The 26623-nt window shown below is 41.4% G+C and overlaps 1 protein-coding gene across 4 annotated transcripts in view; it reads left to right on the forward strand.

The window, feature by feature from the left end:
- Positions 1-26623, forward strand: part of UROC1 (urocanate hydratase 1) — a 36173-nt gene that overhangs the window by 301 nt on the left and 9249 nt on the right. The window contains exons 1-18 of one of the 4 annotated variants that reach the window (XM_064724313.1): positions 2347-2633; positions 3740-3845; positions 5933-6063; positions 8618-8711; positions 9162-9221; positions 12007-12135; positions 12809-12870; positions 13774-13840; positions 14406-14549; positions 17200-17288; positions 17751-17813; positions 17996-18175; positions 18671-18768; positions 19017-19089; positions 20157-20278; positions 24770-24840; positions 25751-25849; positions 26282-26381. In XM_064724313.1, coding sequence (XP_064580383.1) covers positions 6032-6063; positions 8618-8711; positions 9162-9221; positions 12007-12135; positions 12809-12870; positions 13774-13840; positions 14406-14549; positions 17200-17288; positions 17751-17813; positions 17996-18175; positions 18671-18768; positions 19017-19089; positions 20157-20278; positions 24770-24840; positions 25751-25849; positions 26282-26381 — 1483 coding nt within the window. In that variant the 5' untranslated portion in view covers positions 2347-2633; positions 3740-3845; positions 5933-6031. Of the gene's footprint in view, positions 1-2346; positions 2634-3739; positions 3846-5932; positions 6064-8617; positions 8712-9161; positions 9222-12006; positions 12136-12808; positions 12871-13773; positions 13841-14405; positions 14550-17199; positions 17289-17750; positions 17814-17995; positions 18176-18670; positions 18769-19016; positions 19090-20156; positions 20279-24769; positions 24841-25750; positions 25850-26281; positions 26382-26623 lie in introns of those variants that run through there. The other 3 variants (XM_064724312.1, XM_064724314.1, XM_064724315.1) reach the window with 3 other exon arrangements.

Here is a 26623-nt window from a genome sequence, read left to right on the forward strand (position 1 = left end):
GCTTCCTTTCTTCCTCCTCCAGAATAATTGGGTTGATATGAGGGAGATTTTCTGCACAGCACCTTCCATGACTTTAAATGGCTAAACAAGAAGCATTAGACTTCAATGCTGTCAATCCAGCATCGTTTCTCAGAGGTGAAATTCAGAATGCTGTTGTAAAACCATTGCATGTGTATGTGAGTGAAAGCTAACCCCTCCAAGACAATAAACATCAAAGGTGATGAATCAGCATCATGGTAGCAGCCACACATATTTGCATAAAAAACCCAAAGATTATTTATTTTATACAGAAGTCTAGCATGAGTTTCAGGTGAGTTTGTAGGGAGTTAATGATTTGTCTTTAGTTGCGTAATTATTTTCCTTTCTCTTTTTGTTTAAATAGTCTTCGTACACACCAAAATAATCATTGCACTATTTCATGCTCAAGACTAAAAAAATCAGCAGCAGAAGATAATGGTCAATGGGTGGAGATGCTTAGGAATTTGTGTGGGAGAGGACAAGGTGGGTTCCTTAGCTTGGAAGTCTGTGCTTCATCACATGTAACATCACTTACACTGAAACATTCTGCTCAGAGCACACAAGTTCCTTCCCCAATAACAACTTGCACACAACTTCCTTGCCTTCGTGGGAGTTCCCCACTGGCATCAGCAGTCAAATTCTTTCAAAGTCACTTCCACAAACAGAGGAGAGTCCAGTTAAAGGGTAGAAAGAGGAACAGCTGTGAGATATCCAAAAAGGATTTACTTCAATGTCAGGAGCATTCATGGCTGAGGCATCCTGCCTGTGCCTGGGACAGCTCAGTCCCATGGAAATGTGGTTACTAAGTGTGCAGAAGGGCTGTGGTGATGGCTGTGAAGATGAGGGAGTGGGGAGTGAGTTTCACTGCATGTCAGAACATTGCCAATCATCTCTGTTTTATTCCTTGCCTTTCCTAAATCCCCTTTCCCCAGAAGTCTGATGTAGCAGAAAGGAGTCCCAGTTTCAGGAGATGATGTCTCTCAAGAGGACGCCAAACCTTGCTCTCCAACCTGCAGAAGGGAAGGCAATGACAAGGTGTTCTCCCCCTCTATAGAAACTGGAATAATTTCCTGCCTCCTTTAAGGTTTGGAGCAGTAGACTGATTTTCTACCCCCAGCTGACTGTGTAACATCCATCTCTCATCTCTGCATTTTACCTACTGCACGTGATAAGAGATCATGCTAGTTGGATATTTCATTAGACTATTAGAGGTTTTAAGGCTTTCTTTATGATTTACTTTATGGTTAGTCCTCCATCTTAAACTCTTAAGAGAATTAGAGGCACAGCTGCTATTTTTTTCATATCTGAAAAGTAAAATCTCTTTTTAAAGAAGTGCTCCATGCTTAGAAAAGCATGTAGATGGAAGATTGTCTGTCTATAAGGTTTTTTTAAGTCATCTTGAGACAGGCTTCCAGATGTTGTTGACAGTGTGTAATGCTGAACATATTATAAGACTTGTCTTTATATATGGCTTCATGTTCACTTTCTAATTGAAATATTCAGGGGAAGCTTTGACAGAAGTGAAGTTCATAACGCTCTGGTGATTTCCTCTGGATTTCTTCATCTTTTCATATGCCTTCATTCCAGTTTTACTTCTTGTTACAATAATAAACCTTACCACTGCCAATGTTTTATTTTCTTGGGCCTCCTTTTGTGGTTATAACAGAAATCCTGTAAGTGAGATTTATAAAGAACTGTGTGTTTTGGGACTTGCTGAAGAAGTATCTAATTCTTCCTATCATACCAGTTTTAATCTTCTTGGATAAATTGAGCCATATCTCAGAACTGATTCTGATTATATGTTTCCTGAATTCTCTTCCTTCAGCATTCTTTGCCTGAGGCCTGAAACAGCCACATCCTCTCTCTTTCCCTCCCTCCACAGCTCAGGAAACCCTAGCTTTCAGTTTCTCAGCATCTGTATCTTTATGTAAACATGCCTCAAAGAAACTACCCTTAAAATCTAGGTGTGGTGTGTGCTTTGCAGGGCAAGGGTGTTGCATGCTTTGTACTCACTGATGTTCCAATAAAGCTGGAGCAACTTGGGAAAATGGGCACTTCTCTGTGCTGCTCAGGATCAGGAAAAATGGGATGGCTTTATCCAGACAGGTATTCCCTTATGGATCTCAGAGCCAAGTCATGCTACAGTCCCCTGCTGATCCCCCCACCAGGATCCCCTCTGCCCTGATTGCAGCATTCTGTGTTTCTGGGGCAGCATGAGCTCAGTAATGGCCCTGATGGCCCTGATGAGCCTCTCCTGAGGCCTCCTCCCACACCCTCTGCCCATAGGCTCAGGGGCTCCATTTAGGCTGGGGCCTGGGGGGCAGTCTCAGCTATGCTGGAGATGTTTTTGGTTCTGTTCAGGGTGTCCCTGTACTCAGCCATGGCCCTCCTGGGTCTGCTCTTCCTCCTGTGGGCTGACATTCCACTCTGAACCTCTCTGGGCATCTCTGTGCTCCATCTCTCCGTGGTAACTTCACCTGGTCCTGACTTGCACTTCGAGCTTGTCCTGGGCCTGCAGGTCAGCGTGCTCTTGTCTGATGGCCAGCAGTGCTGGTGGGCCCTGGCTGCCATCCCTGGGCTGCTCTGCTCTGCTCTCCTCCCTCAGGTAGCACAAGGTGGGTGAGCTGCCTGCCCTGGCTGTGCTGGCTCTGCTTGGGGAGCAGCTGGGGGCCTCCTGCTTGGGCACATCTTGGGATGAGGAGCTGAAAACCAGAGCCTGAAAACTCATCCAGCACCTGAAGCTGTTCTTCAGCCTTCTGGTGGAAAAATGGAATGTTTGACCTTTATGATTTCTTTGCACATCCAGAACTGAGGCTGCTTCAATGAGTTTAACTGTGGTTTGGGCAGGGTGATGTATTAGCTCCTGTTTTGGGACATCTGGGGGATAAAGAACTTGGTAAAACTTTCACATCCATTTATGGCAATGGCCTGTAAGAAATCTCCGTGTTTACTTCCCAGCTGAGCTGATTGAAACTGGGACCTATCAGGCAGAGTGATAAAATACACAATCTTACTTGCTGCTAGAGAATAGTGCCACCAAAGGTCCAGGGTCTGGAGGTCACCAGGCAGAGGATTACAGGTGGGAGGGAAGCACCATCCCCACTGGAAAAGGGGCAGAACTAAGGATGAAATTGCAGAGTTAAACCAGTCACTTCCTCTCTTTGTGCTCCCCTTTCCCTCAGTAAACAGAGACTGCAACCCTGAGTGTCTCAAGGGTCTTAAATTGCAAGTCCTGATGATTCATTTCAGAAAATGGAAATGAATGACATTCCTTCTGAAGAGGCTTCCTTCTGGCTCCTCAACAAACACCAATTAACAAACAGGCTGGTTTACTTGATTTCTCAAGAGAATACCCCAGCAAAGAAATTCACAGCTGATTGATTGGATTACATGGGCTGTCATGATTATATTTTAGCATTGAGAGGTCTAAATCTTGATTAAATAGCAGTAGAATCTTGTTATAATTTAAAAATTCTAGGGAGTATATAAAAAAAAAGACACCCTAATAGTGATTATAGCTTAAACACAAGAACCAAATGCTAAATCCAGCTGGCAGATTTAAGAGGAAGACTTTTCATTTGCTTACATTGCACAGAGTTGAATTAAATCAGTAACTCAGCAAATTCAGAGCAGATAATTTTTTAAAACAGCCTATGAAACTCAGGATTATAACTGCAAATAATATTTTTGACACCAGTGAACTCTGGACCTGCTTTTTCAGAGGTACTGAGCGTGTGCAGCTTAAGCTTCTGTCAGTGGAAGTTATGAAAAGGAAGATCACCTAAATATCAAATGCAAAAAAATATTCTGAATACCATGTGTCAGAGGTAAATAAATCCTTCTAAAAGGCTAGGATAATGGCTTTTTATTGTGCTTTAATGAAATATATTGTCTTCCCACAAAAGCATAATGATCAGCCTATTAGAATTTCCTCCTTGAGTGTCTTTCTCAGATTACTCCATTTATTTCTCAATAATGAATATGTAAAATTTTTCCCAATGCACATGGCCATTGCCCTTTCATAAAGCAGTCAGGTTTCATCTAAGCAATTTTGAGCACCCTGGCTCTTTTATTGAGAGATTGTTTCACGATACCTTACATTTAAATTCTTCTAATTTTGGGGCTACATTTTTTACAGGTAATTCACAGCAATTTATTTCTTTCCAGCATTTCCCTTAAGTTTCTTCTTGCTTTGTCATTTATTCTGCAGTGAGACAGCAATCAAATATCACCTTTATTCTGTTCAGTTAAACAAGACATAGTCTTAATCCTCTTTTATAAGACCTCTATTGTCTGTGTAAGGTGCCTTTCCCACATTTCATGTTACATTCAAGTTCATGTTTCATTCATGTTTGCATCATCAAAATTCAGGCTTCTGATAATGTGTAACATTAATAGGATAGAGGCTCAGTCTAAGTGAATTTATTTGAAAATCAAAACAGATTTTTCTTGCTTGAATTAAATGGCGAAGAAAAATATTTGCCCATCAGTTTCATTTTAATGCAAATAATATATTGATCAAAGACTGTGGGTGATCCTTGCCACAATGGAAGCCTTACAGTTCTTTGTAGCTCTCAAAGGCAGCCAAAATACCAGTGTTTGCCTGTTGGCTTTAGGGGTGCAGGTGATTTTATTTTTGCTTTAGAAATTTCTCATCTCTAGAACCCCCTGTGATGACTGCTCACCTCTGAGACTGACTTTGGAAATCCCTGTGTATTTTGTCATTGCGTGGATATAGGTGGTATTTTTGTGTTTATTAATAGCACACCCTTGAAAATCACTGCTTATCTAACTGGAAAAGAATGAAGTGGTATTAGAAGATGGAATTTGCATTTTCTCATCTGGTAAATAGATTTTTCCCCCTCATCATTTTGTGTGTGGAATGGCAATTCTAATTTGTAGAAGCAAACTTGATCTCTATCCTTTCCACAGCCATTAAAAAATCAGCCAAAGGAAGATATGAAATTCCATATGATTTGAGAATCTTTTCATGTAGAAGTCCTCTTTGGATGGTGTTGCCATTTGCCAGGGAACTTATAAGATCTTTGCATGAAACTGGCTATTTAAAGATGACAAAAATCTTTGTTCTCATTATGGTTTCAATCAAGTGAAACACAGAATACAGAGACATGCCTTAACAGGCTGTTACTAAAGATAATGATTTATTTATGGGTTCTTCCATGCAAAAGGACATATTGTACTTTGCAAACCATGGCTAATGTCTTTGAAGGCAATAGGGAGTGTGAGCCACGTAGTGTCATCTGCAGGATTTAGCTGAGTGCCTGGTAATCACTTTAGCTAATTTGGAAGTGATACATGTAACATCAATAAAATAATGGAACCCAACACCCTCTGCTATACATTACAATGCTAAATGGAGTGAATCTGCAATAAAACTTAGCCCAGGAACATCTTCATCTGGGAGTATGTCACATAACTCTGGGCCAAGGTCCTGTTTTGAATGGAAAGTACTGTAGGATCTTCAGTGTGTGGAGTTTAGGGATTTAGTTTTAAGGATTTCTGAACAATGTTTGCTTGGTATTCCAGTGCCCCGGCACTGCGAGAGAGAGTTTGTCTGTGATATTGATATATTATATATTGATAAGATTGAGCACTATTTACCAAATCCCCAAGGTCTCTCCATGCAGGTTTGGGGAGGCAGGTGGGAAGGGGATGGTCACACATTTACCCTAATTGAACCTACCAGGAAAGAGGCAGGTAGAAACACTTCAATAGGGAAGCAGGAATGAAGCTCCCCTGGTGTGAGCTTAGCCTTTTGCATTGCATTGTCCTTGCAACAGCTTAGGCAGGCTTCCAGCTGGGTCTGGTTAAAGTTCAGGGCCACCCACTTACCTCCATTTCTCTCGTACTTCGTTTTTCTCCCTTGTTTATTTGTGTGTGTGTTTTTTGGCAGCTGGCTCTGCGCAATGCCTTGCGTTATTTCCCACCTGAAATCCAGAAGAAGCTGGCACCAGAATTTGCTGAGGAGCTGAGGCTGTATGGCCACATTTACATGTACAGATTCTGCCCAGATATTGAGATGAGGTGAGGACTGGATGGTTCATGTTGTATTCAGCTGCCATTTGCTTGCCAGCTTTCACCGGTGGAACTGACCTTTAGAGTGGCCTTGATGCATCCTAATTTACCTCTTGTAGAAGTTTTCATAATGTAATACTGAAGCTTATCTTCTGATAATTTGGATATTCTGTGTACTGCAGTGATTTCATTTCCAGGGAGGGTTACTGTGTGTTTTGGGATGCTCCATGGGACTGGGAGGGAAGCAGAGTGTTCCCCTCTGGATTGGCTGTGGTGGGCCTGGGCAGTGTCACTGCTGGAGAGCTCAGTCAGCACAAAGGACTGATCCAGGCTGTGTGTGGCAACCCAGCTTTGCCCCACACAGGGATCCCAAACACACTGCCCCATGGCAGGGCTTGGTTTCCAGGGGCCAGTCATTACTCAGAGACCTCCAATGACAACCTTGACATCAAACTTGCAATAGTTCTGAGCTGGTGCCAGTCCCAGCTGAACCAAGAAGTAAGACCAGGTGAGTGGCTGGTTGGTTGAGCATGCTGTCAGAGCAGGGGAAGCTCTCTGGGCTTGAAAAGGAAGGCAGTGCATTTTTTCCATTGGGACCTTTAGGTGACCCTGGTGTGTAATAAGCTGTGCCTGTTGGTCTTGGACCATCACTTCATTCTAGGGCTGCTGGGTCTAATGTTTGTGAAGCAGAACAGATTTAGTGAGGGCTGCCAGGGGCTAGCTGCTTTTTTTAGACTGATTGATTCCTTTTTGCATCAGCAGGGGCCTGGTTAATGTCCATAGAGAAATCTGAATAAAGCAATAGAAAACACTCTGATTTCCACAGACAACCATGTTTCTATGCTGTTCATTTTAGCCTGGGGTGAGCTCTTACAGAATTCAGCTAAGGAGTGGAGAAATAGAAGACTATCTGAAAGTTTTTGCAGGGCTAGACTTCAGAGGACCCTGTACTAAACTACAGATGGTGACACCTTCCATGTAGGCTTGGATGAAACACTCCAGCAGCTTGTTTCCATCACTGGCATCAGTGATCCTTTGACAACTTCAAGTATTTTTTTATTTTGTGATCATTTCACTGATTGTTTTCTAATAGATTGTTGTAGTCTCACTATGAGAAAATGCCTTTTGATCTCTGTAGTCTGAGAGTATTTGATTTTTGTTTTGTATGTCCCAGGGACCATGGCTCCATTTAAGTCATGTTCTTATGCCAGAGCACTCAATTGATGTTGGGTTTCTTATGCTCTGAGCAATATTATGTGTAAATATCTCTTCTTGATGAATTGGTATCATTCCACAGAAATGCTCTTTTATCAAGCTTAGAACAGCAGAAATCTTTATAAATAAAGCATTGTAGAAAAACTCAAAGGCTTTCCCTCCTGGTTTGGCAATGACTACAAGGCATTTGTTTTAGTACCCTCATGTAAAAAGCCAGGATAAAGTGCATGGGATCATGGGAGGAGCCCATTTGCTGAATCTGTGGAATATGCATTCCAGATCTTGGCTCATGAGCTGGACAGTGGATGTTCAATTATTTTTTTTTGTCATTGGCACACTTCAGCCTGACCTTTTCAGTGTAACTTTCCCTGCACAAAGCAAGGGTCCAGCCATTGAAGATCTAAGGCCCAATAAAAGGAAGATCACTAGAAACCATGACAAAAGATCCTGTCCCTTTTTAGGAATTTTCAGCCTTGGTAATGATGATGTTGCTTGCAGAAAAGGAAGGACTAAAACTCTTCATCAGTGGTCCTACTTCCTTCTGGTGTCATTCCTTAGAGGCCTCAGGACAATTGTACTAAAACTTGTGCAGACACAGCAGAGAAACTCTCCCTGCCCTAAACAGCTACAGCATAAATCCAAGAGTAGGAGTTTCAGAGCAATTTGACACACAAACAGATGGGAGAGGAGAAGAAAACAATGAGATTATCACAGCAGGTGCATTAAGAACATCAGTGCCAGGCCACCTGAGCTGGGATAACTCTGAGGCTGTTTCCCATGCCTCACCTCTCAGCTTGTGGATGAGTGCATTTCAAAGAATACAAGGTCCATATTTCTCTAAACTAGTTCAGTCTTTGAGAGTTTCTTGGAAACTCTTTCTGAAACTCAAGCTGAGTAGTTTTTTTCTTAGATACAATCTTAAATAGCAAGGGTGGATGAGCCTGAAGGCAACTTCCAGTGGTGCTGCTTTCCTTGGCACTGCAGGGCCTGGCAGCTGTTGCAGAGGCCACTTCCACCATCCCTGGAAAAAATGCAGTTAAAGGGAATGAGCATTCTTGGCCACCACATTAATCAATTGTGATTAAATAATTCAGCAAATGATAAGCTTAATGCAATTTCTTGGTTTTGCTTAGTTCTGATAATAGTTAAAACCTGATTTGCCTGTTAAGGTCCATATGTAACTTCATATCTGTGCATTTTTTCTTTACTCTTCCCCCCTGAATAAAAGCCTGCAACCCAGACAAGCCTGAGTATCCTTGGCATGCAGAGATATTTGAGTGGGGTGTGTTGTTCTGGTTGCTCTTGTGAACTGGAGTTTTTCTTCTAAATTTTGTGCCTGCCCTTTCAGAGCTTACCCCATAGGAGAATACCCTTGCAAGACCAAATCAGCTGCTGCCATCATGCTGATGATCATGAATAACCTGGATCCCTCTGTGGCTCAGGTAAGATACAGTAACAGGAATCTGGATTCACAGGCAGCAGAAAATGGGCAAAATATTTCCTGTGTGTTTTCTCACATAAATACTGAAAAATTTACACATACAGACACTGTATACAGGAGCTTGGTCACTGCCTGAGAGATACAGCTCAGGTCTTGGCACATTGCTTCTACAATTTATGTTGAAAAATTAGTGCTGATGCTTCCTGGGTCTTTGGAAGCTCATCCCAGTGACAGTGTTACAGTAATAAACACTTAATTTTGAAAAATAATTTTAATTTTTTGTTCTTAACTTATGCTTTTACAATGTTACTTCCTGATTTCAAGAACATAGAGAGTTTTGATGCAATAACCTCTAGAAAAGATTTATTACTGAGAGAGCAAAAATAGCTCAGAGATACAGTAAAAGGTTTGGGAAAAGTGCTTGCCTTAATGTTGAATTGCCTTTTTTTAGTTTCCTCAGGAGCTGGTCACTTATGGAGGAAATGGTCAGGTCTTCAGCAACTGGGCACAGGTAGGACATTGCTGGGTTTGCAATTCACAGAGCCAGTTCCACCCTCCCCCACACACATTCTGCTCAGGCAGTTTGGGATCATTCTTGGCAGTTGTTCCCTAAAATACTCCAAAACATCCTGTTTGGAAAGGGGAATGCTCAGTTATGAACTGTGTAGATAGAGGGAGCTTTATTTAGCAAGGAGAGCACAGACAGCCCAACAGAAATCCAAACATGACGCCATAAACACAGAGCTGTTGAGGATGATACAAGGCCAGGTCTTTGTCTTTCTTTGATGCTTATGTATGGGCCTGAGTATTTAGAACAGATAATTTTAGAGTCTAAATCTAGAAAAGAAAAAAATGTATCCTCTGTTTGTGGTACTTTTTGCAACATTTTTCACAAGTAGTGGAATAAGAAAAAGGCTTTGATTGAAGAATGTGCCATTCTGAGTCATTTTCCAAGTAAATCAGATTAGCTGTTAACATTTGTTCTAGTTCATGTTGCACTTAACTATGGACATTAACCTTTACCTTCTAAGAAAAAAAGCCTGGTTTAAAGCCTCTCTAAAATCGGAGAATGTTTTAAATTGTATTTGTATGATCTGTTCTCTTTTATTAAAAAAAGTCAATAAATATACTCACTTTAGGTGTTGCAAAATGCAAATGAGAAACATTGTCAGGAGATCTTTAGAATCAGCAACATATTTAGAATTCTGTTTGCAGTGCAGGTTAGAATCAGCACAGGTAGGAAGCTGCATCCCCCTAGAGAGCAGCATCGCTCCTGGAGGCTGGGAAGGTCTTGAATTCTGACTCGAATTGGCAGAAGCTGGCCTAAGAAGGCAGCTTCTGTCATAAAGAATCACATATTCACCTTGCTGTGGCTTTATCTGAACCTGGCCTCTTCATTATTAAAGAGCCCAAGCAAAACTAATAGGTGAATGAAGTTCCTGACTTAGGGAAAAGAATGGATTCTTCAGTTTGCCATGGGGCTGAGTGACCTGGGATTTCTACCCAGTCTGGGATTTCTCATTTGTGGTTAAAGGAAAATTCATGTTTCAATTTCCTAATCTGGTAAATTTAATCTGGAAGTTAAATGGAAGCCTTAGGTAGGTTTAGAGGCAAAACTATTCTGCCTTTATGTTTCAAAAAGAGGTACCATGGCAATGCTCACCATTTCTTTATTCTGTGCATTAATTAATAGATGCTAATTAACTGTTGCCTGTTACCTATGAGTGTTCCAGCATTTCTGAGGTGAGAAGTGCCAGCAGTTTGTATATTGGCCTTTATTGATCTGACAATCCTTAGGCAGCTGTTAGGGTGCAAGGTGAGGTAGAAGTGCTGCCAAAGTCAGAAATGTTATTTTCTCTTGTTCTCATCCAAGCCAGTCCTATGACTTGCAGTTGTTTCACAGGAGAGCAAACAAAACCTTTTTATTTTTGTTTACTTAGCGTAGCAATCACATGAATGATTCAGTTACCACAGAACATTTTATTCTGTTTGTGCTTGAAAACAGCACTAAAAAAATTTTAAAATCCTAACATTGCAAAACTCACAATAAAAAGGTTCACTTTGGTTTATATCATCCATTCAGACCTGTGCTTTCTTCTGGATAATTTCAAATGAAAGAATTATGTCCAGAGCTAACTTAACAAGTCTTCCTCCTTGCTAGCTATGCCTTTCAATGCCAAAAGACCCATTTATCTTACAGCTCCTAGTTTTATTAGGATGTTTTTCCCAGGCTGCTAGGGAGTTGAGAGTTCAGCACCTGTTCGGTCCTATGACGTGAATTCAATTATTCATCATTTTTCATAAACTAAACCATAAAAAGCAAGACAGTCACTTGACTAATTTTTTTCAGTTCAACTGAACATGCAGCTTGGGGAATTGGCTGTGTTAGATGGGACTGGCTTCAAATCTGTACAATTTTTAATTCAGATCACAGCCTCAGAGCTCATGTGTCTATGTTTATTTGTCACTGATACTGCTGCCTCTTTGATCAGCAATTCTGGGGGGGTTTTCCCCTCAAAATTTTGTCTCCCTACAGAAACTCTAGTTTCAAGTAATTGTTGAATTCCAAAATTGCACAGGGATGTTTCTCACAGGCTTAGTTGACACATGCTAGAAGTCCTGTGGAGTTTAATGGGCTTTGTCATAGACATGATGGATTGCAGTTAAATTTAAAGCCAAATTAGATGGTCAAAGTGTGCATTTTGGCATTAATCAAGAGTAACTATTGAATTATGCAGACAAGGCTGAAATACATTTGTGTATTCCAGGATGCATCCTCGATTTTCTTCTGTGTCCATAATGAAAGCTGTTTTTCTCCCTTGAGAAGAAAAGCTATTTCATTTTGAAGTGCACATTATAAAAACCATTTATTGCACTAGAACATGCTGAATTTCAGATTAGGATCAACAATAAGCATGAGTGTTTAATCACTTCTATAGGGAAAATTTTGCAGTGTTTGTCTTTGGAAGGATTGCCAGAAAAGTGCCAAATACAAGTGGTTAATCTCAAGATAAAATTAGAATGGCTTTAAAAGTGAAGGATATCTGGGGTTTGTACTGGAGAAATTATTCTGGAACTTATTCAGACTTATGTTAGTTGCTGATTTGTGTTTCCTGGTGAGTGATATCCCTTAAAGGACTTTATTGAAAGCAAGAATGTGTTGAGAGCTCTGTTATTCCATATGTGGATGCACCTCGTTATCTCTATTGCTGCCTTCATTCTCCAAGATGAGCAGCTTCACAAAACCCAGGAAATGTAAGATGCAAAGTCCCTCTTTTCCTTGCTTTTCCTTTCAGTTCTGGTTGGTAATGCAGTATTTGTCAGAGATGACAGAAGAGCAGACACTGGTGATGTACAGTGGGCATCCCCTGGGGCTCTTCCCCAGCCACCAGCGTTCTCCTCGTTTAGTCATTACCAATGGCATGGTGGGTATTGGCATCTTGTCTTCTTTTCCCCCATATTCTGTTTCATTTTCAAGTGTTAGCTGAGTTAAAATATGATTTGTACTGTCTGAATTTGCTGCCACACAGAGGAGAATCTGGGGTCCTCATTCTGCAGCATTTTTTTCCAGCACAACTGCTATCACCTCACGGGTGCTGATCTTCAGTGACGGAGGGAACAACTGCCTCCTCTTTAGAAAACCTCTGTTCTGACTGAGTCTGAGACACTTCCTTGCCCTAAGGAGTTCATCTATGCTCACTCTGAAAGGTTTAAAAGCCCTCAGTAAGCAAACATGGTTATTAATCAGAGACTCAGATATCTGGACTGCTTTGCTTGGAAGGCAGGGTGGCCAAGTGGAAATGCTGGTTCCTTGCCAGTCTCTTGAGCCATGCAGTATCCATTCCCCTGCAGGTTGGTTTTGTGGCTGGGGAACTGCTCTCCTTAAAACTTGTGTGGCAGTCACAGTGCCAGGAAGACTGGACATCTTTTCTAATGCTAGAATACATGAAATAAAACACCTGGATTACTCCTCCTGTTTCTAATGTTTTTCTGCTTATGTAATAGTTACAGAAATAGTTAAAGAAATTTAGGCTGTTTAAAAGACCTGCTTAAATCTCTAATTTACTTATGTGGATTTTATTTTGGTTGTTTTCTTAGGTTATTCCCAACTATTCCTCCAGAGATGAATATGAGAAGATGTTTGCTTTGGGTGTAACAATGTAAGAAGATAGCTCACTATTAAAATCTATCAAATATTTGACTAAAATATAAGTCAGACATCAAGCAGTGACTGGTTAAAATTTTCAATGGAAATGCATTTCAAGTGTGCTGTATGAAGTACTGATGCTGCAAAGCATGAATGCACACTTAAATGGAATTACTTCAGAGTTTGAGTTATGTTCAGCCACATATATATGGATGTAATTGAGGTCTGTTAGGATTTAATATTGGGTTTATGTGTGAAGCTTGGCTGAACAATAGCCTAAAGACTTAATTATAACCCACTTAAGGCACTTGCTAGTTCTAATTTTCAGTGGTTGTTTTGGAAAACACAAGTTATAAAACATTCTTTCATGCAAAAAGAAACTTTGAAGTAGAAAGTGATAATTTTTTAATGATTTTTATGTACTCTTCTACTGTTGATGAGCACAAGATTGTCCTTCTTTTGTGCCCCAAGGAGAGAATAAATTAAAACAGCCAAAAAGCTGCCCTGCTTCTCTGGGAATTTAGTACGAATGTGGTCAACCATTCTGGGCTAAAAGCTTCCACAGTGTCCCTGTGTCTGAGAGGCAGGAGTGCACTGAAACCCAAAGACACACAGATTCTAGTGAGGTGAAAATTAGTGTCCTTTGGTCCCAGTCGCTGTGTTGAACACCAAGATAAATTTACACTAGGGTTTTGATCCATGCATTTTTGAACTCCATTTAATGAGCTAAACACTCCTCCAAAAATATGTTGATGCATTGCTAATGGTAAAACTCCAAGTTGAGAATTTGGTAACAGCAGACCTTTAACAACAAAGTGAAGCACAGAGGGTTTTTGTTGTACTGGAAGCACAAGTGGCCAAGTGCCACTCCAGGCTGAGCAGTGTGTGGCGTCACTGTGCTCCTTGCTGTCCCCAGGTATGGCCAGATGACTGCAGGGAGCTACTGCTACATTGGGCCTCAGGGAATCGTCCATGGCACTGTGGTAAGGAGCTGGGGAAAGCTCTGGCAGCACTCTTGGAGGAGGATTTCTCCCCTGGTGGCTGGCTGTGGGAGTGGGTTGGGTTGAAGTGAGAGGAACTTCTGGCTACTAAACAAATTCTCACTGTCCACTCCACAAAAAATTAATTTTTCACTTAGATATGTCTTATCCAGAGCACAGACTTGAAGGGATTTGCAACCAAGGTCTCAATCTGAGCTCATATTCAGCTACAATATGTGAAGTATGAATTGATATATGTGTTTTATATATGTGTTATATGAAAACATTTCTTGGCTGTTTTCCCTAGCTGTCCTTTGCAGCCACCCTTAAGTCTCTCTATTGCAAGAGCAGCATGTTGGGAACCACTGATTATTTTATTTCATGGTGAGAGAAATGAGCATAATGAGGACAGATGGTTCACAACACTATTTTGAAACATATTTCCTTCTTCAAGAATTAAAGTGTTTTGTGGTGCTGATGACCCCAGAGTTTCCAAGTCTGTTTGCTGAAGGGACAGAAGCTGTTTAAATGCCAGGGCTGCTGGTGATGCTGTGTTTGTTGTGTGCAGCTCACAGTGCTGAACGCAGGCCGGCGGTACCTGAGGGCAGAGGACCTGTCTGGGAAGGTGTTTGTCACCTCTGGCCTTGGAGGGATGAGCGGGGCCCAGGCCAAGGCTGCAGTCATTGCTGGCTGTGTGGGCATCATTGCAGAGGTGAGAGCAGTGCTGCCATTCTGTCTTCTCATGCTGAGTCAGAACCCCCATTCTGATCTGACAGGTTCCTGAACTAATCCTGACAAACCAAACTCAGAAAATAGTCAATTTTCTAAGCTATGTCTCTTTTTCCCATTACTGAACATTTTTCACTGATTTTCCACTCTCCATTCATTCATTCATTGGATCAGACTGTGAAGATATGGACTTAGAATTGCTTCACAAATGATGCAGAATGATGCTGTCAGAGGAGCCATTTGAACATTTGGAGTGGGAGCTTGGCTTTCTCAGCTAAAGTCATTTATAGCCAGTTAGCTGGGAAACCTCTGCTGTGGGCATGTCACATTGCATGGAAAGAATAAGAATATCACAATCTGACCCATTTGAGTTACAATTAAACTTCAAAACATAGTGAGTCAGACTGCCCACGTCATGTGCAGTAACCCTGGCTGCCTCAGGTCTTCCATGGAAGGCTTGGGCTTCATCAGCTTTACAGAAAGGTTGCAAAGGTGGTTTTGTTAGCACCTGGGTTTGCATCTTTGAGATCTCATCAGGTACTCCCTGCAGATAAAATAAATTTATTCAATTTACTATTGAATAAATTATTAACAAATAAATTATCTTTATTCAGACTTCTGTCATCGTGGTCTTTCAAATGCTGGAATACAAAGGAAAGATTTCAGTGAATGCCATTCACAGTCATCCTTTGTCCTTTTCATCTCTATGGCTGCAGATGATTTTGTTCAGGAGACTGAATTTTGCCTGGTTTTTATCTCCTGTGAGATGATCCTTGTCGGAAATGAGTCTCAGGAGCACATGTGGATAGCTATATATATGTACATATTATTTATTTAAGGAACTATTTATGCAAATGACATTGAATTGTGCAAGAGATCATTTTGTCAGGCAGGGCTTCCGAAGCCCTGACAGAAGGGATTAGTGCTGCAAGTATTTTATCTCTCTTGTTTGACAGGAAGCTGATTGTAATTTTATTAAATAATGGTGTGGAGGGCCAGATATCTCCTCTGAGCTGCACTGGGCTCTCTGGGATTACACCGGAGCCAGCATTAGCTCATCCTCTTCATGCAATTTTTTAAATTACTGAGATGCTGATCCAAAAATGAGCATATTTTTGAAAGTGTGGTTCAAAGGAACTGAGTTTTCTTGATCCAGCAAGTCTAGAAAGACTAGGAATGTCAGAAGGAACTAAAGTAAAATATTTAGGATGTGGTAGCATTTAAATGGATCTGATCTGTATTATGTGGGGATTTAAGTGAACCCAATTCCTGTAATTCATACAGACCACTTAATATTTTTCCTCCTGTGCTGATTTAAATATCTCAGAAGAAGCTGTCCCCCATGGCATCTGACTTTATTGAATAATTCCATTGGCAGTGACACTGTTATTGTCATAATCCGGGGTTTGGGAAGGATAGTCTTCATTACTGATGTGAAAAAATGATGGATGGTGTCCTATGCTAAGAATAATTGGGAAAGAAAAGGTTTCCTGGTGTTCAAGCAACTCCTGAATACAGAATTTATTTAATTTACATATAAATACCTTCTTAACGAGAAGGAATTAAAATGATGGGGGAAGATTATAGAGAAGAAAAAAATGTTTTAATGAAATACTAGAAGATGCTCAGGTCATGTGTTCTCATGCACACACATCACTGTGGGGGGTTTAAATCTGTTGCTACCACAGAATATGGGTTTAAATTAATTTTGCCTCTTGCCTTATGCCACTGATAGCTCATTATAAATGTATTAATGATGTGCAAGCTTGTATATTGGACCATTGATATGGAATTTGTGCCAAAGCCTCCATCGTTTGTCCATCCATTTATATTTTTATCCAGCTGTCCCTTAGGCATGTACATACTGGCACACACAGGAGCTGAGCCCAGGAGAGAGCAGAGATTTGGGATTGAGCTTGTTTGGAACTTCAAAGTTCAAGCAAGAGGGAATTAAAGACACAGTTTGGTTTTGCTCTGTGCGATTTTTCAGTGGCATTAGGCAGCTGGGACAGGAAAATGCTTTCCTCTTTTCTTTCCATATTTGGTTGAGGTTTTCAACCAGCAGTCCAAGAACAAAAGTGAGGGTTAATTTTATTCAGCAAACCATAGCTTCACCTTGGGCAGCCTGGCAGAAATCTCTCTAGGCTGATCAATGAAAATAGTTTCTTAATATTATTTTCACAAAAAATAGCCAGATTTGAAAAATAGATTTGAAACATTTTTGTCTTTTAACATAATCATGAAAAGAAACAATGGGAATACTTAATGCTTATATTAAGTATTAATACAATTATACAATAATACAATTATACAATCTTATACAATTTCAATGATAAATTTAGATTCATAAAATATTTTGGGAAGTGATGTATCAAAAAATTCTATTTCTTGCTTTGAGCCTGGAGTGAAAGAGAACAGAAAGCTTAAAAAAGTCAGAGGTAAAAAATAAGCATCTGAACAATAGTTATATATATAATCTATATCTTTACTATATATATGTATAACTCTAGGTAATAGTAGGGCTATTATCTTTATTTTTTGTTACTTTTTTCTGCAGGATCATTGAAGAGCTAAAGGTAAAAATGACTGCATGGGGGAAACAGGAGTTTTAAGATCTCTGCTGTTTCTCTTAGGTTGATGAAGCAGCGCTTCTGAAACGCCACAAGCAGGGGTGGCTGATGGAGATCTCTAACAACCTGGACCACTGCATTGCTCGCCTTAGGTATGACTTGTAACCCAACTCTGTGAGTTTAGCTCTGCTTCCTAACCCTGCACTCACATCTTTCTGCCCTGTGCCATTGTAGGCAGACAGGAGGGGCTGAGGGGCACCTCTTCTCATTCCAGGTCTGCTTTGGAATGTGCATCCACCTTCCCAAGCTGCAGCAGCCTGTATTAGTGACTACTAATGCTGCACATCATTTGTACATGTTAAACGTGTCTTCGTTTAGTTTCATGAATATGCATGGAGCAATTACAACTAATGTTACACTTGCAGCATCACTCAAGCTTTGTGGAATCCGTGATTAACAATTATGTAAATGTTGAAAGATTTGCTTCTGAGATAAGTGTTGAAAACAATACACAGCCTTTTTTTTTTTTCTGGGTCTGATTCTGCATGTGATTTGTACATTTCAAGATAGAATGAGTTGCATTTTCTTTAAGCAATCTTTTTATTATTTTCTAGAGAAGCAAGAAAGAATAAAATTGCCCTCAGTCTGGGTTACCATGGGAATGTGGTAGATCTGTGGTGAGTAGTATGAGTGGATAATGAGTGCATTAATGCTCTGGCTTTTTGGTCAAGGTGGAATTAATTCCCAGTCTTGGAAGAGACATTAAATATAGTGCCAAGTACGTTACTCTACATGCTCATGGAAATGTGCTGTCAGAAAGGAGATCTTCACCCTTGTGTTCATTTTCTGTCCTCCCTAGGGAGAGGTTGGTGCATGAGCTGGACACAACAGGAGAGCTGCTGGTGGACCTGGGCTCTGACCAGACCTCCTGCCACAACCCATTCAATGGGGGGTACTACCCAGTGCAGCTCAGCTTTGAGGAAGGGAAGCAGCTGCTCTCCTCCAACCCAGGGAAATTCCGGACACTGGTACAAGAGAGGTGAAGGTTTTGATCTTTCATCTTCCTAACTTTTGGGTTTAGCTGCTCTTCAAGCCATGCAGTCAGGGGGTACAGGCCACTACTGGAAAGAAAGGGTAGTTTGGGCCAAGGTAGAGGCCAGAACACTGATGTTCTGTTTTTCAGTTTTTTCTCTGCTTGCTTTCTGAGCTACTTAAACTGTTCTGCAGTTTTGTGCCAGCTGGTTTTTGTTATCAGCTTCCATCCCCAGAGTTGTGTTGCTTGGCTGAAAGATGGGAGTGACACCTCTTTGCTATTTAAGTTTTCCCAGTGACTGTAAATCCCTTCAGGATTTGGGGATAGCAGGTGCTACAGAGACTGAAAGCATCTCAATTGATGCCCTGTGGGTTATGGCTGAATTTATCTGGGGTCTTTCCATTCCCTCTGTCTCCTCCTACTCTCATGCCTTTGGTTAGTTAATGATATTATCCTTTTTCATATTTTATCAAGAATAATTGTTTTCCTTCTTTATTTCAGTCTGAAGAGGCATGTGGCTGCCATTAACAAACTAGCTGATAAGGGCATGTTTTTCTGGGATTATGGCAATGCTTTTCTCTTGGAAGCTCAGAGAGCTGGTGAGTAGATCCTGGAGTTGTAGGTGGAAAGGAGGAGAATCCTACATGCATCTTCTCAGCTGTGTATGTTAAATAGGACAGGGTTGGCCACTGTAATTCTAATCTTTAGTCCTTCTTTCTCTCTTGCTCTTTGAGACCCCTGACCCTCCCTGGCTGAGATACAACTTTCATAGGATCTGTGTGTAGTCTAGTTTTACATTTTATAGTTTTCCTCTGTCAAGTGACTGACTATTACAATTCTTTTATAGGTGCTGATGTTACAAAAAAAGGAGCAAATAAGACAGAATTTCGATATCCTTCCTATGTTCAGCACATCATGGGGTATGTTGGGCAGAGTTGGGAGTATGCTGAGTACCTTGTGCCTCCCTTTGTTCAGAGGGAGAGTACTGCAGAGATTAGTGCAGACTGACAGTGATCTGCAATGATAAATGATCAAAAGGAGGCAACAGCAGTAGAAAAATGGCTCTCACAAGTGTTATGCCAGAGTTAGTGTAGGCTAGCCACTGTCACTCCTTTATGTGAGTATCTGCATTTTGTCTTTGCATGACTTTTCCTTAAGCGGTTCTGCTCAAGAAGAGCCAGGTCACGGCCTCAAACTGTGACTAGAGGCAACTTCACTTCTAAGTGCTAAAAGCTAAGGGTTTGTCTCTTCAGAGCAGTAGACATCAATCCAAATCATCCAAGCCTTATATGTGCCCTGAAGTTAAAAGTATGATGGAAACAGGACACTCTTCTGCCCGTGTCACCAGCTGTGCCTCTTACCCACACTGTGCATTGCTGCTTGTGGAAAGAGCTGAGCTCAGGAGATCTGCTCAGGGACTGGATTTGTAACTCATTTTCCTCTGACTCATGCTTAGCTTGCCTATGCCATGTGAATAAGAGCCTGAGCACAGGGTAAGGCCCCAACCAGATTAGATCTTTTCTTCCGGCCCTCAAGCGAAACGTGCCCCACTATTGTACATAAACAATGTGGACAGCAAATGAGTCTGGGCTCAGGCACCCAGTTAGAACCTGCCCTTGTCTGACAGTGCAGATGCACTCAGGGTTGGCCTGGGTTAAGGACACCCAGACCAGGCAGCAGGGAGAATATATTTGATGAAACAGAAGGAAAGCTGCAGTTCATCTGATGATGCACTTGATTGAACTGTCCAACATGACTATCAGAATTCTGGCCTGACTATACTTTGATATACCAATGGATGGCTGCATGAAGCCCCACTGTTTAATTTCTCAGCTAATGGTCCTTGATGCTTCTGTTTAGATTAGCGCACTGAAAATGTTTCAAATTCTTCCGTGTCCAGCTAATGAAAGAAAGAGCACTGCTAGCAGCCAGGATAAATAAGGAAAGAATTTCAACTATCTCTTAATGAAACATATTCTCTTCCCAGGGACATTTTTTCCCTGGGATTTGGGCCATTCCGCTGGGTTTGTACCTCAGGTGACCCACGGGACCTTGCTACCACTGACTCCATTGCCATGGCAGTACTGGAGGACTCCATCCGCCAGGGAGGTGAGAAATCATCCCACTCCCCACCTGGGGGCTTTGGAGAGAACAGGAAACCCAGAGCTGGAATGTGTGCTGGCTTTTGGCTGAAAACATGGAAAGCAGGGCCTTCAGGTTCCATGTCAGCAGGAAGTCTTGCTGCTGTTTAAACTCCTAGTAGAAGTGCAGCCTGAACAGAAAACCACCAGGGATGTTGATCCCAAAGCAATTCTGGCTAAGAGCTTTTCTATTTGTTACAGATGTTTTTAAACTTTGTTGCCTTGATACCTTAAGGCAATCAGTATTTTTCAGCATCAGGTCTCCAAGAGTAATTTAAGGACTCAAATTGCTTTGACTCATTTACCTGTCTCACAGGTAAATGAGGTATAAAAACCTAGGGAAGCTTTCAAAAGTTTAGCAAAGAGATCAGTGACAGGAAACCCAGGTTTCCTGGGTGTGGTGCTCCATCCAGTGTCATTTTTTTGTGATTACAATTTTGAGATCTTTTTTGTCATTTGTTAATAGATTGGCAGCTATTTCTACTGACTGGTGGAACCAGTTTGGAACACCTGCATGGCTCTGTGTGCTACTCTAGGATCTAGGAATTGCACTCTTCCACATCCCTGAAACTGGGCTATTGCTGATATCCCCTGCTTATGAATGGAACTGAGACAAAGCTAATTTTGTGTCAGCAAACATTAATCCTGGTGTCCCAGGATGGAGAGGAAGGCCCTACCCCTTTGCCTACCCTTGCACTTACCAAACAGTAGGGTCAAAGCCTTGTCACTGTCCCCAAGCGCTGAAATCCTCAGCTCTTCTGTTTTGAGCACCAGATTTTGTGCTTTCCAGAATCAACAACATAATCCTTGAATTCTGAGGAATTCTTCCAGATCAAAAGGAAAGGGATCAGAAACCCAAACCATATTTTGAGAACAAGAGCTTAATGATTTTTTCCCTGGTAATATTGAAATACTTGTTGCTTTTTTCATGACAGACATAGAAATACAAAGAGGAAGTGTGGAAATTTTGAATGCTCTCCTGTTTGTTCAGGAACAATAAGCACTGGGAGAACACTGGGTGGTATTTTTGTAAAGGATGTACCATGTTCAGATGTCTCTCATTTGGAATAAATCTACTCTTCTCTTCTCATGATGCAAGGCTGATGTCCAGCCTCCTTTTCCTCCCAAGAGGTGAATTATTGGTACAGTGGGTCTGACCTTGCAAGGTCCTTGGTTCTGTCTATTCTCCTGATCTTTCCTTAGGAATAATTTTCAAGAAATACCACTGGAGAATGAGTTGCATTTAAGCACATTGCAATAACCCAGAAGTGCCTAGTCTGTTCTGTGGGTATTGAAGCTTCCATGTTTTTAAGCCTGGTCCCTTGGCTTTATTGAAGGGAGGGTGAAATCCATTACTGTACTGCTGGATCTGTCTTCAGAAATCTGCAGTAATTTTTCTGCCATGCACTGCAGATTCCAGAAATCTTCTCTCAGGACTGAACCATTGTATGACCTTTGGATGGTTTGCATTGCAAGGCTGGAAAATAATTCAGTTACTCTGTGTACAGGAGTATGTGGGTGTTTATATAGATGTAATGTAAAGCTGGGGAAAGAAATCTCTTGCACAAACAAAAAGCATTGAACAATTGCTTGTATATTCTTAATTTAAATGAAAAAAATTGCATATAAAAAATCCCAACAGGTGAAAACAGGCTTAAGGGCAAGGCTACCATTTGATTTGTTGTTAAGTTTTACAGGACAATGGGAATTTGATTAATAGAGAAAGAAAAACAATTTGATCAGAAAATAGACATTCATGCATATATATTCTTGAATAATCCACTTGCAATCCACTTTTTATGAGGCCTGGGTTTGGACCAAATTTTAGGGTCTGGATAGCCTCATACACATACATATCTGAAATCTGAGCCTACCTTTGAAATTTATGAAAGAATCTGTTCTACAAACTTAGTAAAAACTCCATAGAACTGAACTCTGTTGCATTCCAAGTCTAAACTTTTAACTTGGCCTTCAGTCCACTGTTAACCATTCTTCTTTTGTGGAGATTAATTTCTTTCAGGTTTTGTGAGATTTATGTAATTTTATTATCTGCTTCTACTTCTAAGCTACCTGAGCTTTTAAAAGGGCCTTTGCATGAGAGATGCAGCACTGATGATTGGGGTGTAACTTGTTTTAAACTCTGTGGTAGTTTGAAGGCTGAGCTGATGCAGAACAATGTAAATCTCTCTGGGGGAGCCAGTCTCTGTGTTACTTGGGACAGTTCCTCTGAATACACAATGCTTTTCAGTATATTTTAAACCCTAGGTGTGTACAAGGGCCCATGAAATAGCAGAAGCAATATAAGTGCTTGCCTGACTTCAAAACACATTCCTGTTGGGATGGGAAGGTGGAGGCAGCAGTTAAGCAAATGAGATAGATGGAGTTACTATAAAGTTAAAGTCTTTCTAAAAAAAAAAAATTGTGAGATTTTTTCAATTGCAGGAAATAAGACTAAATCAAAGGGAGTATTCACCACTTCCCCAGGGATAACTGATGAAATCCAACTGTTTATTGGGGCTGGCTGTAAGGGACAGATGTGCTGTGTTGGGATAGGTCCTTGTAGCCAGTATTCTCATCTGACTTCTCTTCTGTAGATCTTTTCCTCTGTAAGATCTTTTCTGTAAGTCTGTGCACTGTGAAGTATAAAACATGCTAAGTATTCTCTGATAGAGCTTATAAAAGTGATGAAAAGGAACCCATTCTCTGTTTTGGTTTTGTTTTATTGGGTTTTTTAGAGATATTTCAATGAACTCCCATTACACATCTATGGCAACCTAAGTGAACAGTGCCCATCACCTTCTACAGGCTTCTTCCCTAAAGCTTCTGAGTGGCAGCACAATCCTATTAGGACAGCACTAGCAGCTGTTTCATCTTTCACTCCCTGCAAAGTGAAGTGCTGACATGTTAATCCTCACTGCAGAGTTTAGGAGCTATCACTTGGAGCCAGCCCCTCAAGCACTGACAGGTCTCTTTAGGATCATTAAAGCTCTTGGTATGGAAGGCCTGCCTCTGCAGGAATGAGCATATTTTTCATTTCCCTTGAACAATGAGTTTAACACAGGTTCACTGTAAGCTTCTAACACTTTCCTCTTTCCTTTTTCTAGTTTTAACCTGCCTGACTGCTGTCATACTGCCTAGTGCAGCAGCAGTAGCCCAAACACTGTTCTCAGGGACAATTTCAAGTTAGCAGTGTGCAGTTTCTCCAGCTTGACTTTGAAACACAAGTTATCTGTATGGTATAATTTGCCATGAAAAGGGGTGAGAGCTGGAACGTAACAGAGAACATTCTGTCTTGGCATCTGCAGAGATGATTGCCTTGAAGCTCCAGGGCATGAACAGGTCCCTGTGCTGTCCCTCAGCTGAGCCCTGGGAGCGGAGTGTGACTCTCAGGGCAAGCTAATGTGACACAGCTTAGCCCACAGAGAGAGAGCTTACAGACAGTAACTTCTTCAGGCACTGTAAGCCCATTTGAGCTGTAAAACCTCCTAAATGAGGACAGAAAAACACCTCTGTCCCATTACTTACCCCTTATCCCTTTTGTGACTCACTACAGATGGTGCTGGGCCTCTGGAGGCAGCTGATTGTGCTGAAGTCACCATGTGACTGATATGTGCCATATTTCACTGTCTTTCACTTGAAATATTTTCTTGTTCCTTTTTAGTTTGGCTGATTGAGATGGAATGAGACAGATAGAAATGAAAAGAGAAGCTGTAGAATGCTAACATATAGAATTTAATATTATATATGTAATTGACATTTTATATAATTGTCTTCTTAGGTAGCATATACATCTAAGCAAGGTGTAGGGTGGATTTATGTATAAAGTAAACCCTGAATAATAAATTTTCTGGTGCAGTTTTTGTTCCATAGAAATGTAGGGCAACAAACCTCTTCATTGGATAAAAGGCTTCAATTTTATCTTGGTACACGTACAGAATAACTGCTGTGCTGTAAATCTGTGTCCCAGATATGATGTTCATTGGTGTAACTTATCCTCAAGTGTGTGTTGCAAGCTGCTTCTGAGAATTTCTGCTGGCTGCCTCAAAGGAGTTATTCACTATGTGGTACAAGACTGGATTGCAGTACCCAATGTCATGGAGTTTGATGAAACAACTAATTTAGCAAAGATTAGTAGTAGATTGGGATTAAGTAGGCAGTAAAACAGGTGACCAAAAATGGATAGTACATGTAAACCATATTTCATTTTAATTTAGTTTGCTGAACATCCAAATGGGAGTTACCATTCCAGCTGTGCCCTGAGTGGCATCCTGTACCTTTCTCTAAACAACAAAGCAGTTGCTGCATCAGCTGCACAGAGAACTTTATACAGCATTTCCTATATGCACTCTTGTATCTGAGAGCACAGTGTGAGTCCCTAGTGCTGCCAGATGAATTAAAGTAAATTTAGAACACGTTGCATTAATTTCAAGCTGTATTTTCCCTTGTTTTCTCTCCCAAGTGAGCACATCTGTGAAGCAGCAGTACCATGACAACATCCGCTGGATTCGGGAAGCCGGCAGGCACAGCTTGGTGAGTGCACAGCATCCTGCAGCAGATGGGCTGCTCCTGGAACTGAGGGCTGGGGGGAAAAGCAGGCATGGACAGGAGTGAAAACACAGTCTGTAGCTCTTGGGGCTGACAATTGAAACCCTTCTCTTCACAGCAGGATTTTAGGATGAGCTGAAGCAGCTCTTCCCCTTCACTTTCTCATCTGGAAATGTTAAAATAATCCAGCAATATCTACTCTTCTATCTGGAGTGAAACATATCTGTGATTCACCCTCCACCCCAGTTGTAACCACCTTTCTTTCACAGTGCTGTTCAAAATATTCCTCTTGGCATGGCTGTGGACCAAGCCCCTCACAGGTGCAGTTCCCAAGCCCTTTCCCGAACAGGAGACAGGATTGAAGAGCTGCCATCCCTCTGCCCTGTGGGAAGCAGGACACCAGTGGATCATCCTTTGGTTTCCTTTTTGGGCAGGCTCTCCCTGTGAAGCCAACAAGTGATGCTGTAGAGCTCATTTGTGCTCTCCCAGTCTGGAAGCACAGCAGAGCTGCACAGGACAGATGTTCCTTGCCACATTTCATTTCTCTTCCAGCCCACCATCTCCAGTTCCAAACCTCTACTTCTCAGCTGCTGGTTAAGGGATTTGTTGATAGGGGGATTATAGCCTAGCAATCAGGTTAAATTAAAAAGTGGAATTTACTGGGCAGTGGCAGCTGAATACAGAAATACATCTCATGGATTGTGTGAGTGAAGATAAAACTAAGTTCAAAGAGGGTTTTTAATTTTTTTTTTCTGGAAGCTGGGTGTTGGTGAAGAAATAATCTGCACTTTCTTCTATGGAAGGAAAGGGTTCACTCCTGTGACTCCATTCATCTGGGAGCTGAAGATAAGCCAGTGGCAGAGAATCTTATCCCTCTGTCACTTTTCTCTTCCAGGTCGTTGGCTCTCAAGCCAGAATCTTGTATTCTGATCAGAAGGGTCGTGTGTCCATAGCTGTGGCTATTAACAGAGCCATTTCTGAAGGGAAGATTAAGGTTTGTCTCTTTTGTCTTGATTTGCTCTGCTAATTGTGTTTAATATCTGAGGCTGGGGAGGCAGGTGGGAAAGGAGAAAGCTTCAAGCACTGAGGGCAGCAGAAGTGTTTGCCATTCACATGGGGCCAGTTAGTGTTAGAGCTCAGTCCTCTCTGCCTGACAACACTATTGTGCTCTGCCGCAGGCGAGAGATGGGTTTAGAAACTCTGAAACTGTGTTTCGTGATGAGACTGTCTAATTTTCTGTTTGGGCACCTACAAGCACAACAACATATCATTCTGTGATTTGCAGAGAGCACAAAGCAGGGACTGTAACTCCTTAGCAGGGCCCCAAATATGAAGACTTAAGATAGAAGTAAATTGAACAGATAATGGTCCTCAGTAGCAGCATCAGTCTGAGGGATTCCACGATCTTCTCCTTGGCTTTTTCCAGGCTCCAGTGGTCCTCAGCAGAGACCACCACGATGTGAGTGGGACTGACAGCCCTTTCAGGGAAACATCCAACATTTATGATGGATCAGCCTTTTGTGCAGGTCAGTGCAACAGCTGAGGCCTGTCTGCCTGGGCCAGTAAGGAAATGGCTTTAAAACAGAAAGAGCTTTTTTTCGTATGCAACATTTTTTAAATGTTTTTGTTTAAAAAACACCCTTTAATCCAAATTAATCAGATTTCCTGAGAAGCTTTGTGGGATTTAACAATACAGACATGTGGAGCTGGTTACATGGGAAAGGTCCTGAACACTGCTGGAAATTTCATGAGAGTGCACCAGATGTAT

This window comes from Zonotrichia leucophrys, chromosome 12 (genome assembly GCF_028769735.1).
Source record: "Zonotrichia leucophrys gambelii isolate GWCS_2022_RI chromosome 12, RI_Zleu_2.0, whole genome shotgun sequence".
Classification (NCBI taxonomy): domain Eukaryota; kingdom Metazoa; phylum Chordata; class Aves; order Passeriformes; family Passerellidae; genus Zonotrichia; species Zonotrichia leucophrys.